The sequence below is a fragment of the Pelecanus crispus genome, chromosome 7 (assembly GCF_030463565.1).
Source record: "Pelecanus crispus isolate bPelCri1 chromosome 7, bPelCri1.pri, whole genome shotgun sequence".
Classification (NCBI taxonomy): domain Eukaryota; kingdom Metazoa; phylum Chordata; class Aves; order Pelecaniformes; family Pelecanidae; genus Pelecanus; species Pelecanus crispus.
Window position 1 is genome coordinate 8,952,416 of NC_134649.1, and position 14,672 is coordinate 8,967,087.

General features: G+C 47.2%; 1 protein-coding gene across 5 annotated transcripts in view; it reads right to left on the reverse strand.

The window, feature by feature from the left end:
* Positions 1 to 14,672, reverse strand: part of NTRK3 (neurotrophic receptor tyrosine kinase 3) — a 217,300-nt gene that overhangs the window by 20,811 nt on the left and 181,817 nt on the right. For 3 of the 5 annotated variants that reach the window (XM_075713677.1, XM_075713676.1, XM_075713675.1), the window contains one exon: positions 11,509 to 11,752. In XM_075713677.1, coding sequence (XP_075569792.1) covers positions 11,509 to 11,752 — 244 coding nt within the window. Of the gene's footprint in view, positions 1 to 650; positions 726 to 7,131; positions 7,150 to 11,508; positions 11,753 to 14,672 lie in introns of all 5 variants that reach the window. The other 2 variants (XM_075713673.1, XM_075713674.1) reach the window with 2 other exon arrangements.

Consider the following 14,672-nt stretch of genomic DNA (forward strand, 5'->3'; position numbering starts at 1 on the left):
AGAGCATCGAACCTGCACCGATCTCTCACTGCCACTCCACAGGGCAAGGGATGGGAGGAGCAGTGGGGCAGTGATGGCTGACATCCACTCAATTGCAGCTGCAAGCACCCAACCGGTCAGACACCAAGGCTATGTCTAGACTAGCAGACAAAAGGTGTCAGGACAGGCATGTGGCTGTCCAACTGTTCAAATGGTCTGGTTTTAGTCCATGCCAATTTGACAGCATCCAAACAACTGTTGAGAGGACAACACAAGTCAAGGACAGTTCCCAGTGAGCAGTGCAAATGCCACCCTTCTTGGAGGCAACAGAGCAATTTAGCTGTACGGAGACAACCCATGTTGTGCTTGCTGCCATCAGAGCCAGAGGACGGCCCATGCTGTCCACTAGTGCAGACACAGCCTGAACACCCACGGAGGAAGACTGAACTGCAGACTTTTGTATTCATCCCATATTATCTCACCGTTCAGACAAGCCCCAGAGAGTTGCTATGGTAGAACCATGTGCAGTTTCCATCACACACGAGAGCCCCTTCACTGCCAAATGCACTAGACCCGGCCTAGTCCCAAAGCCACTCAACCCCAGGTCATTTCATGCTCAAGTGGCACCAGTCCCCCGCTTCCAGCTGCCCCAGGGGTCGAGATCCACTCACTGTTGCAGCTGCCGGCGGTGCCAGTCTCTGTCGCTGCCACGCTGCGCTGAACTGGCCCTTCGGACGTGGCCCTTCCTGACAGTGAATGGGTGAAAACAAGGGAAGGAGACAAACAAAAGAAAAGGGAAGGGTGAGAGAGGGAGGGAGGGATGGGGGGGAATGAAGCAAGGGGACAAGAAGGGAAAGGGTATGTCTTTAACCGAACCGTACGTCTTTCACTGGCTACAACATCCCAATACTGCACAACCCTTGCTGTGAGGGCACGGGGAAGATAAGACCCCCTGGCCCTGGTCACCGCCACCTTGCACCCCACACCATCACCTGCACCAGTGTAGAGGAAGGGCGAGGAGCGAGCACTGGTGCTGGGCGAGAGTCACAGGGTGCTCTGGCATCCTGAAACTTCTCCTTGGACTGAGAAGCCACATCCCTTGGGGACCCAGAGTTCCCCTCTGACAGGAGAAGTTTTAGGAGGCTTGAGTGGTTCCTCTGTAGCTGGTACTTAAGCATCATGCTCCTTGGCCATCACCAGCCCTCCTGGGCACAAGCCAGGGACACACCTGCCTGTGCCAGCAGAGCAAGATCCAGGCCTGATGTCTTTACTCAAGCAAGCTTGGGTTAGCCAGTGTTAAGGGTATCATTGGCCAAATGTCCCAGTGAAGAACGTGGTACATCACCCTATGCTTCCCCAGAAGTCTTTGTCCCATTGGTACTGTCGCAGGCTGGGCAAGGAAGAAAAAACTCATCCCACAGCTTCCAATCACCTGCATACCTGCCAGTGCTCGCAAAACTGAACCTTAGGAAGGGACAAGGGAAGCAAAATGATGGAGCAGAAAATACATCACTACTTTTTCCCATGTATCAAAGTAGGAAAGGTTTGGGGAATGGGAGAAAGGAGAGGGGGTAGGGGTCTCAGTGTGCAAATTAAGAGCGAATGATGAGCGTAAGGTCCACTGACTTTCAAGTAAGGTGTTCATCTTCCCACCAGGACAAAAAGGAGACAAAATCCCAAGAGGAAAGGGTAGTTGGTGAGCATGGTGGTTTGGGGGGAGACTTCTGCCTGTGCTGCTTAGGAGCTCAGGCTGACAGCTGCCCAGGGAATACCAAAAATACAGCCTCAGGGTGTGTCCAGCTAGTCATCACCCTGGGCGCCTTCCCACCCTGCACTGGAGGTGAAAATTGAGCTGCTAAATGTAGCCAACAGCTCATCCCACTTGGGGAATTGCCCCGTGAATGACTGACTCACCTCCCTTCCCAAAAAGCTGAGGTAGGAAATGGGTGGGGGAAAGGCTTAGAAAATTGTTTCAGGATGGTTGTTTAAATTGCCTCTGGATTACAACGTTAGAGTTAGGGAAAAAGGAAAAAGAGATCTATCGCATAAAGCTGCATCCTAAAGCCAGCTGTGGCAGGTATGGACATTGGAAAGAAGTAGAGAAAATGAAGTCATCCAGCAGTGGAAAAAACCATCAATATAATATAGTGCAGAACAAAGCAAATTCTACCTCAAACACAGAGCTGAAAGAGAAACATCTTCCTCTGTCAGATCTATTACCATGCATTTATTCCAATAACAAATAACTAGCCCAGAGAGTAACCCAAACCTGATTTATTCCTCCATCTAAGTAAATATGAAGAGGCAGCCGAATCTGACTGTAAAAACCACTGATCTCATATGTTTTCCTTGTATGTATTGGAAAAAATAGGAGTGGAGTTTCTGCCTTGCTGCCAGGGGATGCTGGCAAAGCATTTGAGCTATAGATATTGTATCTTGTCACTAATGACTGCAGGGATCTAAAAGGGATTTGGATTTTTTAATGCTTCACATTAATTGATAATTTGGTCTCAGAATCCACAGTGGAACATGGGATTTGCTATATTGGATCAGTCTAGTGGCCCATAAAATCTGGCGTCTTGCCTCAGCGATGCTTAGAAAAATTATCATCCAGTGCCTTTGCTTATAAGGTTGCTGGCCATTTGTGTAAGGCCATACAATTGTAACAGAGGAAAGGTCTGTCTGGCCTGCACAGGAAGCCTCTTTAAAACACTGAAACGTGGTTTTGGCAGGGCTGTATTACATCTTTTTTTTTTTTTTTAATGCAAGGAAGAAACTCTGTAGCTACAAACATTTTCAACAGCCATGTGCTGTTTTTCCTCTTAGTCACCACAGCCCAAATAGGGAGAAGGTGAACATGTGTTTTCAGAGGGCAAATGAGAGCATGACTGGGGCCAGAGGGGTGAAGATGCCTTGTAGTGAGCAGAACAATATTGATTAGGCAGTGTAAAGATTTCCCTCACTAATTCCTTTAGCAATCTTATCATGTGTTGCTCACATAATTGTATGGGGAAGAGAGAGGTAGAATCACTTAAGCGTTCAAAGCTCAACACACACTGAGAAAAGATTCTTATTTTGTGTGTGTGTGTGCAATTTTGTGCATCGTTGCCCCTTGATTGTACATTGAACATGATGTCTTTGACAGCCTAGCCCTAAACAGCCTGTTTATTAAAGACAGCTGCTTGCAAATAGGGGCTTTCTCCATCCAGCTGGCGTGGAGGAGCTCACTGTGGCTGTGAGAGAGGCAGGACTATGCAACAGGGAGGGGATCAGGCGGGGAAAGCCTGCAGAAACTCTGACCATGCAGGAATCAGGAGGGAAAAAGAAAGGTAATGGTTTCTCTACATGCAAACATCTTAATTAAGGAGGACAATGAAGATATTTGCATCTTAGTTTTTCTAGGGAGGTCTTCAGTTGTCTTGAAGCAAGGCTTTTCACCCTGGGAAAAACCTTTAAGTCTATCTATCACACTCAAAAAGTCACTACTCCACTCCAAAAATCAGAAAAAAAAAAAGCAAGCCAAGTCATAATTTATCCATGCTCCCACTAAACTGGCTCATAACTTCTCTGCCTCCAGTTCTTTTGCTGAGGTTTGGGGATGCTTCCCACCTTTCCCAACTGATGTGTGATCTCATGGCTGTCCCCATGGTAAAGGAGAGCTGAGATCATGGTCCTGCAGGTGGGAAGGCAGGAGGAGGCCACTGGCCAGTGGAATGCAGTGGGGAAATGGGTCCAACAACACAGAGAAGCTGAGAGGGGAGGGTTTTGCACATCCAAGTCTCCCTCGATTGTATGTGGCAGTGCTCCTTCCAAAGCATGAACGGTTCATTTCCATGTGTTCAGGAGCACACACGCCGTTTCTGGTCCACCTGGGGCTAGAATAATGAAGCTCACTGGCATATGGTTCTCCACCTTCTTCTGCTCTCGCTACAGGTTAAGTCAGGTCACCTTGGTAAAACCCAGGAACCATCAGCTCCTCTGTCCTGCCCTGTACAAAATCCTTCCTTGTTTCTGGTGACACCACAAACGAACATGTTTTGGCTGGATCTCCACCATGGGAGAATCTCTCTGGCTCAAAACTAGGCACTGTGCTCTCTTCCATGTGTCTTGCAGCTTTCAGGCTAATGGGATGTTCAGAGTGGGAACAGCAGGAGGAACGGAGCACATTGCATGCAGGCAGCCTCTAGCAGGTGGCTGGGAACCACACTTGGACAATACAAATTAGAACAGGGGAAAAAAACAGTTTCACAGTCAAGGGTGGGGAGGGAAACTACTCAAGGATGGGTGGGGAATCACTCTTTCTGGATCTGTCGGCTGCACCCAAGGAACACTGAAAGTGGAAAAGAGTCCTGCCCTCCCTAGTTAAGTTTTATGGGAAGGGAATTGCTTTGAAGGGAAGGGCTCTTGAAATCCCTGCAGAAAACTTGCTGTATCAAGTTTTCACAGCAGAGGTGAACAGACTTGGGTAGTTTGCCTATGTCAAGAAACAATCCCAGCTTTCTGAACTGAACTGAATCTCTGACTTCCCAGGGATGGTGTCACTACCCCTCCGCTGGGTCCAGCATTTGACTGGTTACTCCCGTTACTCCCCCCAGCTCGCAGCAAAGCAGAGACCAGCCTGGACAGCTTTTAAGAGCAGCCAAAGCCCAGTCAGCTGGGACCCTGACCTCAGCCAGAAATGCATAGGGGAGAGTATGGAAACAGAAGAGCCCAGAGCATATGTCCCAAAATATCTTCCAGTCCTCAATAATCAGTGGCACAGGCATTTCCTGAAACAGGGGAGGTATTTTGTGCTTGATAGCCCCTGATAGATTACTTTGCTTTTACAATTCTGTTCAATCACTTTTTCAACCCATCTCAGCTGTTGGCACCTACAGTCTCCTGAGACAAGGAGTCCCACCACTTTACTACCCACTGTAGCATCCCTGTTGGATCCAAACCTGCCATGAACATCACCAGGTCTTTTAGGTCAGGAAATACTGAACAACAATCCCTTCCTATTTGACTACACATATGATCTCTGCAAATGGAAGGTCAGGATTTAAAAACCATTAGGAAGCTAAACTGAAAGGCTTTGAACCCCCAGCTCTCTGGAGCTCAGTCCAATGGTTGGGAGAAAGCAAAAGCCTCAATACGAATGTCTGGGAATGGGGCCGAGCTTTGATTGAAAGATCGTAAGTTTGATTAGCTCTCTGTGTGTGAGGGTTTAGGGGGAACACAGAGGGGTTAAGAATGGAGGTCAGTGTTTGGGTGAATGTTGAGACTATATTAAACAAAAAATCTGACCGAAATTGCTTGCAATGCAGCAGCAACATATCTAGAGCAGGAGAAGAGGTGAGTGTGGAGGTCAAGTACCATAGCAGGGAGTTTTTATTTTCCAAAACCAAACTGCTCTTTTGTGCCTGTGCTTCAAAGAAGATGTCACCAGATTGTGAGAGCTCTTCACCTGCCACATACCTCTCATTACTGAAATGAAATAAATGGCAACAGCATGAAAACAGCAACTCAAGCAGGAGAAAGACAGGTAGACAGTGAGGAAAAGGGGAGGGAGGAAACAGGGTGCAGGTGGAGGTCTTGGCAGAGTGGAGAATTAGGGCAATTACCATTTCTGAGAAAATGCCAGAAATACAACACAACCTAATTTCCCCAATTAATTCCTCTGCACTTGAGCTGCTTTGTGTGAAGGGCTCTTAATGTTTCAAACAGGAGGAAGGGGAAAAAAAAAAAAAAAGACTCAACATTTGTTTTTCCCTCAGTGTAGAAACGGGGAAATGTTGAGGAAAAATGTCTGGCTAAAACACAAGATGATGCTGTTACATCTTCCTTTCAGGAGATAAGGAACTGTACCGCGAATTCAATTTGCAGAGGTTTTTATAGGAGCCACAGAGATATCGAAGACCAGCACATTCAATACCACACTGACTTTTCCTGCACGCAGAACACACCACGACAGGCACAGAGACACTTAACCCACGCACCTACATTCAGCAGTTCCTCTGCCTCCCCTGTTTCCAGCCCTACTGCAAGTTAGGGGGAAATCGGTTCTTTTGTCCCCAAACCACCAGTCAGGGCAGTTGTGAGACACCATGGCATGAACCGTCCACACCTCATGGGGCATAGAGGTGTCATCTAGGGGAACGATGGCAATGAAAACAAGGCAAGAAATAACAAATCAGGGTTGGGGTGATGGAACACCTAGGGTAAACAGATGCTGAGAAGGGCATGTAATACTTTCAACAGCAGGCATGGGGTCCTGCACATAGCAAGACTGTGGCTCTGCCTGGCTGGCCCCTCTGTATCAGCACTAGGGGTCTCTATGTCACATCTCTAGGTCACTATGAGACTTTCCTGCCCTTACTTATGTAGGTATGACAAAGCAAGGCATATTCTTCAGGATCCCACTTAATACAGGAGAAAACTAAAGTACTTTTCACTTCTAAGTATTTTCCTTAGCGTAACATATATTTACAGATATGAAACAACACCCTGGCAGAAAGGATGGAAAGAGAGTAGCACATTATATTTTTCACCTCAGAGAAGGGGTAGAGGAGACAAAAGGCGATGCTCAGCTGCTTAGTATCTGCACAGCACTTAGGTGCTGGAAACGGTACCGACGTTGGAAGCTGAATGTGGCACACACATTGTACCATCTACACAAGATTACACACAACAGTCAGCACAGCCAGGGACTGAACTTGCTTTCCCCCACCCATCGCCATTGAAATAGAGCCTGAGAACACTATCTGGGTGCACAGAGCCTGGCTCGCTGTCTGTCTGGAGCTGACTAATCCTGCCAGCATACATCAGGTCTACAGTAAAACCTGAGAGTGGCAGCCTTTTTTTTCCCCCACAGAGTGAGTCAGTGCCATATCCCAGATAGAAATTCAGAGGGAGTTTTCCTCCCCTCTGCCTGTTGGCTTTCCCCTTCATAGGTGATGATGCAGAGCCCTAGCACACCCATCTCAGGGCTCCTTCCTGGTGCTAACAGTGCTGGGCAGCAATTTCCCTCTGCAAGGCTCAATCTCCCATGCACACGCTGCATGAGGTGGACAGCAAAGCAACAAAGAGAGCATCAGGGGACATGAAAGCAGATGTTGACAGCTGAAGGATACACACAGGCATTAAGAGCCCTGGCAATGATGCACAAAAAACGTCAGTGGGAGAGTACAGCTAAACCTCTGCAGTAAGTTCAAAGCTGGTAGGAACAGAGCACCATTCAGTAATGGTGTGACCATTTAGGGACCCTCTATCTAGGAAAGTGTGGGTCAGAATAAATTTACTTTCATTGTAAGTCTTGTCTGTTAGTCTTATCTACCATGTTGAATGAGCTTCCAAAGGAGCATGACCCAGGCAGCTGCTAAACCTTGGTGATCTATTACTTGTGTGGAAACTTTACTGGAAAAATAACTGACTGTACCCAGAAGAAAGAAAACAATTTTGAACTCTGGAGGAGAAGAACTAAAGTAAGAGATGGTCTAGATGGGAAATGGTCATCAGGAAGCAACTTGACAATGGGTACTGAAAATTATAAAGAATATGAGTTTTTCTCCAGCCTTTTTAAAGAGAGAGAAGAAAGAAAATGTTTACACAGTAAACCTTCATGCTTCAGAGGAGGAGGCATCTGCCAGAGGGATCCTAGACTTTTTAAAGAACACTGACCTAAGGCCAAAGTCATAGCAGAAATTTTGTTTTGGTTCTGACGGTCTAAGGATGTGAGAGCCAAGGTTCATAGGAAGAGATATTAATCTTTTATTAAACCAACTGATACTACTGAAAAAAAAAAAAGAGCTCAGAGAGGGTTTGTGTGTCTAAAATTCATTTTTTTTCCCCTCCAACAATACCGTATGTTCTAATAAAAGATATTACTTCTTCCTGCAAACCTTGTCTCTCCCAAATCCAAACAATGTTCCAGAGTGGTGAGGACACAGAAGCAGGGAGTGTTTTTTGTTATTATGTTTAGCTTTGTGTTGCCAGAAATAGAAACATATTTTCAGAGCCCTTTGCAAATCCTGCATTTGTCTTTTTTTTGATAAGCAGGTGTCCTCTGCCTGATGAACTGTGACCTGGAGTACACTCAGGACAGACCTCTGGGAAAGGATGGAGCTAAATCCCCTAGAGGTTCAAGCCCAGCCCAGGATTTGGGGCAGGATGCCAGAAGGGTGGGACATAGGAGACCTGGACAGAGGGATGTCTTAATGCGGTTTAAGGCCTACATAAATCCTTCCTCTACTCAACATGTGTCTTCACTGCTGGATTCCCACCCATGTCAGGACATTGCCATGGAAGATATTAAGGACTGTTGACTATGATTTAAGACTGTATTCTCTTCTAAACATGAAGAAATACTGCCCTTTCCCTGGGCAGCTGCCACATGATTTTCTTCTGGAATTGAATTACATATTTTAGGGGAAGGCAGGAAAATGATCTGGATTTTACTGGAGCACAGGTGAACTCAGAGCCACAGAAGGGCTCTGGGAGCAACCAAACCCCAGTCTGCTGGGTGAAAGAGCAGCTGGGGGTTCTAAGCCCAGCCCTGGTGATGTCCCCAGCTCTGGACAAAGCCCCAGCCACTGTGACAGCCTCCAGCTCCCCAGGCAGTGCTGGGCAGGCACCATGAGCCTGACTTGCTACAGTCTCCGTGCCACACTCAGCTTGGCTGAGGCACAACGTCCCTGACCTGCAGCGTCTCACCACCTGCTGTCACAGTCCTGAGTCATACCTAAAAAAATCGCCTACTCACAGATTTTTTTAAAGAAAACAACAAGGAAAATGAAATCCGCCCAAATCTTTTCTCTCCAATATGGATATATTCCATCCTGCCTTCCCACAGAGACCCACACCAAAGATTGCACAGCAGATTACACAACGCATCACAGAAATGCTTCTTCAGCATCCCCGCCTTTACGCTTCACACAGATGCTGGGCTACTTCTCCCTGTCTCCCCAGTCCTTCCACTTTCCTCTGCTTTCTAATCAGATGCTATTTCACCTCTCCCTACCACCTACACCTCCACAACCATCTTCTCTCCATCCTGTCTTGTTGCAAGAAGGTTTAAAGACACCAGCTGACGGGATCCCTCTGTGATGCACAAGGAAAAGGACGCATCTGTCTTCAGGCAGAACATGGAGAGCCTTGCAGAGAGAGGAAACAAGCCTCTCTGCTGCTTTTGTTACGCAAATGTTTCTTTTCTGTATCCAAAAGTGTAACAGGAAATTAAGCAGTTCACCTTTGTTAAAGCACCTTTGCATCCCACAAACGCAGGAGCCAGATGGTGTTCTTTCTTTGTTTTAAAAGATTAAAAATGGGAAGAAAGGAAATGGCCAGGAGCTAATCTTCAGCCTGGAACACACTCACATATCCACGTGCCCAGTTAGCTGTGCTCATGGGGCCTGGGCAGGATCAAACATGGGGACCCAGTGGACTGAAGTGAGTCTGCTTGCAGAGAGCTCCAGACCTGTCACTTTGTGTCAGCTTTGAGGTGGAATCCTTCACTGTGTTCCCAGAAACAAATTACAGTATTATCCCTGGGCTGCAGCTTGGACACACCAAGCAATATTTTCTACAAACCACCTGAAGTAGAACTTTGCTCCAGGTCCTACTGGTGGGAATGGCAGGCTGTTGACAGGGGAGACCTTCTGTGCACAAACACTGAGAACCAGACTTGGAAATATCACCAGGCAGGTTGTGGATGTGACCAGGGACAGCACCAAAGAGTTTCAAAGAACAAAAGGCTGTGTTGGTCTGAAGCTCAGCTCTTGCTCTGGTAAACAGGTGATAACCAGTTATTGCTTCGGTCATGCATGGCAATGTGTATTAGCAGAGAAAAGTCCACTAGAAAAGCCTTACGACACTGTACAAGATAGCATGGAGCAATCCTCAGCAAAGCATTTTGCACAGACAGGATGAGGTCTACAGGACACCACCACAGAGAAGACAAAAAATCCCACAACAGTGAACTGGCCTGTGGAGATCTTCTCAATTCTTATTTTTGGAGGCTCTCTCAGCCTTCAAATGGCAATAGCAGCAAATTCTCCCATTGCAGAGAGAGCTCTCAGTGCTGCAGGAACACAAGCTTATCTGGGATTGTTTCAAGTGGAGTGACACTGACTGTGGTTGAGGTAGGTCTAACACGGCTGAAGGAAAGGAGCCAGGCAAGAACGTGGGTAATCACACAGGCTGCTTCTCATCCTGCCCTGGGTCTTCTCTTCCCTACTTGCTACTTCCTGAAGTTTCTGCAGTGATGGGACCATAGCCACCTCTCTTCCCTCATCACTGCCCAGTAACTGCACCAAGCCCTTTTCCCAACATGGGCTTTTTTGTGCTGCACAGTGAAGATTAGTTCCCTCACTGGTGATTAAACTTAGTGATAGGCCAATGTCCTGGGCTGGGAGAGGTGATATGTCTCAGCAGAAATCTGATCACATTTTTCCTCCTCTCCAACACAGTAACTCCACTTGGCAAGTGCCTATCACATAAAGAAAAACTTCTGACTCAGATCAAGACCATAGGTCAACCCTTTCTCGGGTAGCTCATAGAAATCATCCTCAAAGCCAAACATCCATGTTGTAACCAGAAATAAACCAGTTTTAGTCCAAGCATCAGGCTAGAAACCACTGCTCCTTAGCCTGAAAAGCCCTTCCCTGCTGGTGGATGGCCCAGTGACAAATGCCTACTCCAGTGTGCTTCAAACTCTGCACATCACAGCTTGTCCTGTAGCTGAGAAAGGGTGAGAAACACGCTGTCCCCCCAGGGAGGCTGCCATCCCAGGCAGATAGGGCAGTGCAGACAGGTACAAAGGGAGTGTGCAAGACAAGGGGACAGTGCGAGCACAAATCACAGAAGAAAAGGCTGGAAAAGCATTCCTGACTCATTAAGTCTGTCCCCAGAGACGAGTACAGGATTAGCCTCTGCACTAAACCCAGGCATTTTTATCTAGTTGCTTCCTGAACTTCGTTAATGACAGGCCCTCAGCAACCTACCTCTGGCAAATTATTCCATTGTCTAAATGATGAACCTGCTGGAAAAAAGTGATTTGAGGTCGGACCTAAATTGCCTATTATTTCCTCTTCCATATTTTATGCACTTATCAGTCAGTCTTTCAGTTGCCTTTTCTCTAGGTCCCTGTATTACATTTCTTTAATCTAACACCAGAGATCACAGCCTGTAGTCTTTGTCATCTCTTTGGATTACCTTCAGTTTATCAACATCTTCAAAAAAGAGGGAGAAAAAATAGGAAGGAAGTAAGAATGGGATGACTTCAGAGCCATCCCAAAGCATGTGACTGTGTGCTGGGGTATCACAGAGAGTTCTGTGTGTAGGCGTCTGCATGGATGTCTGAACTACGAGCATGCCCAGGACTGAAAAGGAGCAAGGACAGTGGTTCAGGGATGCCTGATCGACATCTGTGTGCACGTTTCAGTGAGGGAATAACCAAGGAAGTGAGCCCAAGAGCTCCAAAAACTGATTTACTGTAACATTTCCTAGTCTCCCTTTGCTCTGAGCATCAGACTGCCGCTGGAGCTGCCTTACCCTGTAGTAATCAGTGCTGTAGACATCTCTTGACATCCCAAAGTCTCCAATCTTCACCAGCAGGTTGGCTCCGACCAAGCAGTTCCTGGTGGCCAGGTCTCTATGGACAAAGTGCTGGGAGGCAAGGTACACCATTCCAGAGGCGATCTGGCTAGCGATGTGGAGCATCTGAGATAGCCCTAGCTCCCCTTTGGCTTGTCGAGGCTGCCCATCCACGAGGATCATAGCATCTGGGCCATGTGCCCTATAGGGAGGAAGAAGCAAAAAGCATAGAGTTGGGTCTCAAAAGTGACCAGGAGATAGGAATCCCACACGGTCGCTGCTCCTGCTGGGGTGGCGACTAGCCCCCAACTCTGCACTGTGAGGATGCACACACAGCTCCAGTGGAAAGAAAAAAAAGAAAAGCTTAAGAGAACAGGAGGTTGGGGGAACATTTTGTGGGTGAGCGGGTGCCATACATCCTTATCCTATCCTTACTCTTCTGCAAGGAAGCTCTTATGGCCACAGATGGAGACAGACTGCCAAGACAGAGGGACCATTGGCTTGATGCAACATGGACATTCTTCTCTGACAAGACCAATACAAAACTGATGAGCCTCCAGATATTTACATGTGTGCTCCAGTTAATTCTTACACCTTGGAAACCTTCCCAGAGGTAGAGATGTCACCCCTTGTTCTTCCAGAGCCATCATATTGTTGCTACCTAGTCTCTTTATTAATCCCAAACAGCCTCCTCTATTTTCTCCAAACACCATATCACCAAACAACCTCCCCCTGATCAATACCAATAGAGCCAGAGATCACATAAAAGATTTCAGAGGAACACCAGCAGCTTCATCCCTGGAAAATACCTTTTATACCCTAAGCTTTCCCAGAGGTAACACAGGTACTATAAACTGTGAAGGCATGAGCAGAGATGCAAAGGTTAGACTTGGATGTCAGCAGGTGCAGAGAACATCCTGGGCAACAAAAGGAAATATTTTGCTGAACCAAGTACATTGTAAATGCAGGACTGAAGGTCAGTCTCATTGCTGTCCTGTCCCCTTTTTAGTCCCCTCCCTCGCTGTGTACAAGCCTGTCTTTGCTGTGCCCCTTCTGTGATGTCTCTTCCCCTAGGAGAGCTCACCCTGCGGTAGCCTGTGTGAAGGTGGAATAACAAAAGCCCTCATATTTGGGGAGAAGCAAGAGATTTTGCTGTGACCTTCCTCCTTGTGACTAAGATACAGTACAGCATTTCCTCTGAGGCTTTCATACTGTTCTCTTTGAAATCATTCTTGGCATTTCACCCCTGTCATCAGCAGTAACCCCACGGAGAGCTAGCAAATTGAAATTGCACATACAGAGCTTTCCCTCCTTCTTGACATAGGACTGAACCCACAGCAAGATCCAAACTGTTTCCCTCCATTGTCTCTGTACCCTAATGGCTCTGTTGGGCTTGAGGGTGCACCAAGGGGATTAGCATCCAGGCATTTGGGGCTCAAATGACAGTTTTTCAAATGCCCCTGTCTTCAGCTACTTCCTGCTGCCCTACCACTGGGAACATGGCTCTGAAGTGCCCTTCCTGGTAGAAAGGACAGCTGGAAGAGGAGAGGAACTCCAGAAATGAGTGCTGACAAGCCAGGAATGGTTTTTGGGAGCCACGAGTGGGTGATGCTGCAGTGAATGTGGGATGAGCTGGCTGGGAGCAACACTGCAGGCAGCAGGGCTGGGGCTGCCGGGCAAATCTTGAAGGCTCGCAGGCATGGTGAGAGCAGCAGCACACCAGAACTGCTGGGGGCAAGGAGGAGCTGCAGAAGAGTGTATGCACAAATGACTGTTTGCTGTCTTATTTAAACAGCCCACAGACGGGTTTACCCCAGGAAATTACCTGGTGGTGACAACAGATGTCAACAGCAGGTGAAGCTGAGCCAGGACTGAGCAGGTTAGCTAAAAACAGCAACGCAGGACAAATGATAGCTTCTAAAACTGTGCTGGACAGTTTGTACCAGTCATGCCTTGCAGTTACACCATATTTAGGTGCAGCTGATACCTGTTGTCACCAAAGGTAAACATTCCTAGGTGACAAGTGAAGGATATATTACTATCTCACTACTGCCACCTTTTTCAAATACAGTAATGGCCCCCAAAGAAATGTCTGTGTCTGAAGGGAAGAGGCGATGTTTAAAAAATGATCAGCCTATTTCACTGGCTCTTTTTACATCCTACTATATCGGACGCATCTCGATATGTGCTATATTTTTACATCCTACTATATCGGACGCATCTCGATATGTGCTATATAATACATACACCTCCCTCCCTCCCTTTCTCCATCCCATGTGGGTATAGTGCAGAAGAAAGAAGTATCAACACATTTATGAGATTAACAGGAGGGATAATGTTAGGTTAATGGTTGGACTGGATGATCCTAAAGGTCTTTTCCAACCTAAACGATTCTATGATTCTATAACATTAGTACATTTAGTTGTATCAAGAAGGCTGCAAGGAATACAAGAGGGGTCTGCTCATCTCTTCTGGGGGAAAAGGGTTTAATTCAGCTTTACAGAAAGGACGTAAGATTGGGTGGATCCCCTGTTAAAGAACTGTTGGGGGTGGGGGGGGGTGGTCTGTTATGGGGCAATGGAGGCTTTTGTCAACCTGGGGAAGAAAATCACCCCTCTAGCTGCATGCTTCCTCTGCTGAAATGCCTCTTTATGTCCCAAGACAGTCTGACTGTGGGGGCTGCTCCACAGGAAGGACTGACACAAAAACATCAGAACTATGCAACTTTTCTAACAAAATCTATTGCCTTTCTGAGTTAACAGCAAATGGCAACAACTTACTATAGACTGCAAAGAGGGTCTGTAATGGCAACGTGCAAACAGCCCTACTTCAAATTTGCTGCTTCCACAGACAGAAAACAAAAGCCAGAAACCAGTGACAGAAGGAAAAGGAGGAAGTGATGGAGATATTCAGTGAGCAGAGAGGGAAGGCGGTTGCTGCAGACACCCAAGCAGCGAGTCTGTGTGGCGGGGAGTGCCCAGCCTTGCCACACACATAACCTGCGGGCAGTCTCCAGCCCCTGTGTACACCAGCCTGAGGGATGCCCTGCTCACTGGGGAGCAATGCCTGTTTTTCTCTACGGCAGGACCTTTCACTAACCCTTTTCTATTAGCCAGGACACC